Raw genomic sequence first — 5,290 nt, forward strand, 5'->3', positions numbered from 1 at the left:
TTTATCTCATTACATCAAGCTGTCATGGGATGTTACGTCACTTGGTCATATCTGATTTTAGCTGCAGCTATATTTAAGTCATTGATGTTTATCTGACTCAATGCCTCATTATACTACAATAGCAAAATCTGGTTAACTTGACCACAAATGCTTAAGTAATAACGTGAAAGACAAGATTGATTACTGGCTCCTCTGGCTCCATTCATCTGGAAAATCTTTGTAATTCTACAATGGAAGAAAAGCCATACAAATTTTTCATTTGGAGTGTCGATCCATGGATTGTCATCATTGTTTAAGTAATGGCTTCCGCAGACAAACCTGCTCTTTAGTTCAGCTCAAAAGAAAGCAGGAAAGAGAGATATGATATAATTGAAATACGTATAATAAGTTATGACGAATGAAATCGATACCTAAGTTCTTATAGAGGCCAAGAGACTCATTCCATTAATGTGATTAGTAAAACAAAGAATGGTCCACCCCCGCATGACCAGGTCAAAATAATGCATTTCTCAGAGGAGCAGCTAAAGTCCAATTTCTCTTAGTTGGAAACAAACATTTTGTCATGAAGTAGAAAATAAATTGATCTAAACATAGAGCTTAGACATAATGAAATCATATTTTATCTGTGCAGTCAGTTCATAAAGTCAGGTCATGTCAATTTCCACTCCTGTCATATTTGCAACCTGTCAGTTAAAAAAGGAAAAAGTGGAGTTGCATTATTCTAGGCCACGTTCCATTAAGGCTACCTTCGCTTCTCATCTTTCAGCAGCACTTAACGGAATGGAGCCGTCGTTGTTACCTTGACTAAGCAATAAAATAAAAATAAAAGCCAAAGGAGGCCCAGAGCCTTATTGTGGGATCTTTTTGTGTGCTTTTATTATTACACTCATGCATTGTTATTTTTCTACACCACTGTATATTTCATGTTGCATTTATAATTCACATCATACAACTGCCACGTTCCAGCAGCATACAATAACTCACGTGAAAAATGTTTCTCTTTACTGCACACAAACACTATTCATACATAATGTACACCTAAATAGTCTCAAATCCAAAAGTGGAGTGAAACAAGCAAATGACAGATTTTGATTGAGACTATACAAAACTAGATTTTATCTCCCGAGTAAAATAGCATATTTTACTCTCACTACTGTAACAGGATTTTTTTTTTATAAAAGGTTAAAAGGACATCCACCAATAGTACCCAACATAATGGAGAATATTTGTTTGGTTTAGCTGGGACGTTCTGGTAACTGATATGAAGCCAAAGTGCAAAAAAAAAATTCAAATGTTATTATATTTAACGGCACGAATGACTCGGTGTAACTGGCATTTGAGTACTCAAAGTAATTGCTTGATGTGAAAAAGGAGACGAGAGCTCATGATGTAGGTCAGCAGCGCTGACGAGTCAAAAAAGTTAAGGCCTTGGGTTTGAGTGAAGATGTTTTTCTTGAGGACAAAATTGCACTTTTGCTCGCTGAGATGAGCACTTCTCTCTCTCCCTCACTTGAACATAGCGTTGAAAGATCGTCCGATAATAAGGCGGCGGATTTCACTCGTGCCCGCTCCGATTTCATACAGCTTTGCGTCCCGCAGGTAGCGTCCCATGGGGTAATCGTTGATGTAGCCGTTCCCGCCTGGCGACACAACAGTGACGAGCATACAGTTGAAATTGCAAACCAATTAGGTTGGAATCTTTTGCGCCCTCTGCTGGTTGTGTCAAGTAGTGAACTATCATCCCTCCTTAGCGTCACGACAAAACACACATTGTTGACATGAAGGTTAAATCAAATAAATTCACCATGAACATGAACCAATTAGAAGATCAGGCACATCGCTTACTTTCATGCACTTGAAGTGGCGAACACCCGCGATTTTCTTTTTGTTAAATAAACAATTTATAACCACTTTGTAGTCAGTCACAGACAAAACACTCCACACATAACTGTCCTTTCCCTTGAATGTCTGCTACTTGATTCCTTGATTGTTCATGAAAAAGCAGAGGTTGTATGACTCACCCAAACACTGAATGCCATCCAGCGCGACTTGGGTGGCGTTCTCGGCACAATACAGAATGACTCCGGCACAATCCTGCAGTGGCAACACAAAGCAATAATTAAACGTTGCTGCCAGACTTGCAGACGGCTAAAACGAATGTCAAAATCCAAACAAAATGTTCAAAAAGAAGATTTGAGAGGCTCACCATGGCGCTGAAGTGTCCTTTGTCACAGGCCCGGGCGACGTTGTACAAATATTGCCTGGAGGAGCTCAACCTGGTGTACATGTCAGCCATCTTGCCTTGCATCAGCTGTTTGAAAGACGAGCATTAGGTTCCTGTCACTTAAGGACGGATTTAAACAAATGAAGTACAAACCTGGAAGTGTCCAATCTTCTCGCCAAAAGCTTCTCTGACATGCAGGTAGGGAACCGCAGAATCCAAAACCGATTGCATGATTCTGAACACAAAGCGATTCCGTTCATCTATATTTCGATACAGAAAGTCAGTCTGCATTAATCAATCTAGTACTGACCCGACAGGTCCAGCTGCAAGTACCAGCCTTTCCAAATCCAGACCGCTCATCATCACGTAAACTCCTTTGTTTAGTGGACCTAGGATGTTCTTCTCTAAAAAAAAAAAAACATGCATAAGCAAGAACCTGAAACTTTGTATGCGCTGCTTGGAAACACACCCGGAACTTTGCAGTCCTCAAAGATCAGCTCACACGTGTTGGACCCCCTCATGCCCAATTTGTCCAGCTTTTGTGCTGTGGAGAAACCCGGCATCCCCTACAGGACAGGATCACATGGACGTGTGAGGACCACCACATCATCGTCCATCAACAGCAACGGACGGAGCCACCTTCTCAACGATGAAAGCAGTGATGCCTCTCTGGTAGGCCTCTGGGTCCGTCTTGGCGTACACAATGAGGACGTCGGCGTCTGGTCCGTTTGTGATCCAGAACTTGTTCCCGTTCAGAACATAGTAGTCACCTGGGGGAAAATAACTAATGAGGCTAATATTGATGTTATAGGCAATTTACAAACGATTATCTTATTTCTACATGTACACAACATGATTGAGAATATTAAAAAGTGAGATAGTGTCTCAAGCTTACCTTGCTTCTTCGCCTTGAGTTTCATGGACACGACATCAGAACCAGCGTTGGGCTCACTCATGGCTAAGGCTCCCACGTGCTCTCCTGTCAGTAACTGCAAATAAACCACAAATCTCAGATGACCATTAACATTTTTTCTCTTTGGCCATTTTTTAACCAGTATGCAGTCCATGGACGAACCTTTGGCATGTACTTTTCTTTCTGCTTGTCGGTGGCGTGGCGCACCATCTGGTTGACGCACAGGTTGGAATGAGCGCCGTAGCTTAGAGCGATGGCCGCTGACACGCGAGAGAGTTCCTCCATTACGATGACGTGATCGAGGTAGCCTAGTCCAGTGCCTCCGTATTCCACTAGAAGACACACACAATTAATGAGAGCGAAAAAACAATGAAGCTCCCTTTATGGTCAGTTTTGTCAAAACTAATAAAAGGAGATCAGGAAGAATGGATGTACCTGGGGCAGTTATGCCTAGCAGCCCCATCTCTCCCATGTCTTTCCAGAATTCCTGGTAACACAACACAATAAACTCATCTCTCCAATAATCATGGACTCTAAAAGCAAGCACAGGAACTCACCCGCATCCCTGCAAATTCATTCTTCTTGTCGATCTCGTCAGCATGGGGTGCAAGTTTTTCGGCACAGAATTTACGAACACTTTGCCTGAGCTGTGCAAGAAAAAAAAACACTCATTATAATAATGATATAATAACATAAACACAATATTTAATATAGTAAAAAAAACCTGATGTGCTAGAAAGAAGTTTAGTGACACATAGAGGCATCTCTGATCAAAATTAGCAGTTGATCACTCATGCTCGCCTTTTATTAACAATGTTTTGGATTGTTCTGCAATAATATGATGAGTAGTTGCAGCAGATTTGCTAAAACATGCATTCTATCACTGATGTGAAATAATTATCATTTTGAATCAGATGTTATTATACAATTCACACTTGAGTAACTACAGTATTACATTGTAATTTTAAATGCCCTGCAGGGAGCAGTGCAAACTCCCACCCAATCAAATGCTAGTTATAAATTCCACCCACTTCCTCCCTCACATCTATAATCCATTTATATGGTGTCACCTTGCTGTATAAATGGAAGCATGAACATCAGCTAAGAGACTGTGATTTAGTACTTTTTCCTTCTAAAATAAATGAAAAATAGCCTTGTGCGAGTTCGGCTATTCCCAAGGTTGTTTATTGTTTAGCTTTTAACTGTTATGTCATCTTGTCACGCGGGCTATCTCCTATTACCCCAAAAACATCTGACAAGACGTGAATATTCAGAAGTGTCTCATTCCCTGCAGCAAAACTATGAATTTTGTTTTGCTAACTTGCCCTGTGTGGCTAACCTGGATCTGCTCGTCTGTCAACCCGTTCACCACATCGTCCACCGGGATGGCAGCCCCAGCGCAACCTCGCCTCGCCAAGGCGGGCACGAACAGCTTGGAACCGAGGCGCAAAGAGCTTCTGACAGCAAACATGGTGTTCTTCTCGAGCGTGCCGGGGAGAGAACTTGAAGTATTCTCGTGCAGGACACTGGAGGTCTCACTTTTGCAACAGAACGCGGCTTTTCTTCTACCGTGCACAAAGACGCGTGGCTAACAGTGAGCAAGTACATCATCGCCATCTATAGGATGGAGTAGGCAAAAGATGAAATTGTAGTTTTAAATTTGAGTTCTTACTAATAATATTAATAATGATATGATTATTTGTTGATGGAGTGGATTATCCTTGTGTATGAATAAATCATCTATCTAGCTACATAATATCTAGCCATTGTTTAATCCAGCCACCCGAGCAGTTATCAAGAGTCCTGCAATTTGTTTTTTCTGCGTCTCCCTAAAAAAGTGGTTGACTAAAATTAAATGTATTTATCACAATAAAAATCTATTAATTTACTGTAATCATTCAAACAATATTTTGACCAATTAATAATGTCATGTATCGCATACGTATTTTATTAAACTGTAATAACACGAAACTAAATCATTTGATTAAAATTAACAATTTTACATGTATGTACTGTATCATCTCGAATTTGTTATTTAGTTAGAGTTGTTTGCATTAATTTATTAAAGTACAAAATTATTACAACACAAAACTTTTCTCACACGTCCTGTAGTTTTTGACAGAGTGCGCAGGCGTGAGCCACATGAACGCGCG

The 5,290-nt window shown here is 40.5% G+C and overlaps 1 protein-coding gene across 1 annotated transcript; it reads right to left on the bottom strand.

Moving 5' to 3' along the window:
• Window positions 1–844: 844 nt before the first annotated feature.
• On the bottom strand, window positions 845–4,717 carry ivd (isovaleryl-CoA dehydrogenase). Its single transcript, XM_088400532.1, has 12 exons — window positions 4,477–4,717; window positions 3,695–3,784; window positions 3,573–3,624; window positions 3,300–3,469; window positions 3,120–3,213; window positions 2,864–2,994; window positions 2,694–2,790; window positions 2,535–2,628; window positions 2,378–2,459; window positions 2,207–2,311; window positions 2,022–2,094; window positions 845–1,640 (listed from the first exon to the last, which is right to left on the bottom strand). The coding sequence occupies exons 1-12, from the start codon at window positions 4,606–4,608 to the stop codon at window positions 1,507–1,509; spliced, it is 1,254 nt and encodes a 417-aa protein (XP_088256658.1). The 5' UTR covers window positions 4,609–4,717; the 3' UTR covers window positions 845–1,506.
• Window positions 4,718–5,290: the final 573 nt, after the last annotated feature.

The sequence above is a fragment of the Syngnathus floridae genome, chromosome 16 (genome assembly GCF_059516105.1).
Source record: "Syngnathus floridae isolate MCC-2025c chromosome 16, RoL_Sflo_1.0, whole genome shotgun sequence".
Lineage (NCBI taxonomy): Eukaryota > Metazoa > Chordata > Actinopteri > Syngnathiformes > Syngnathidae > Syngnathus > Syngnathus floridae.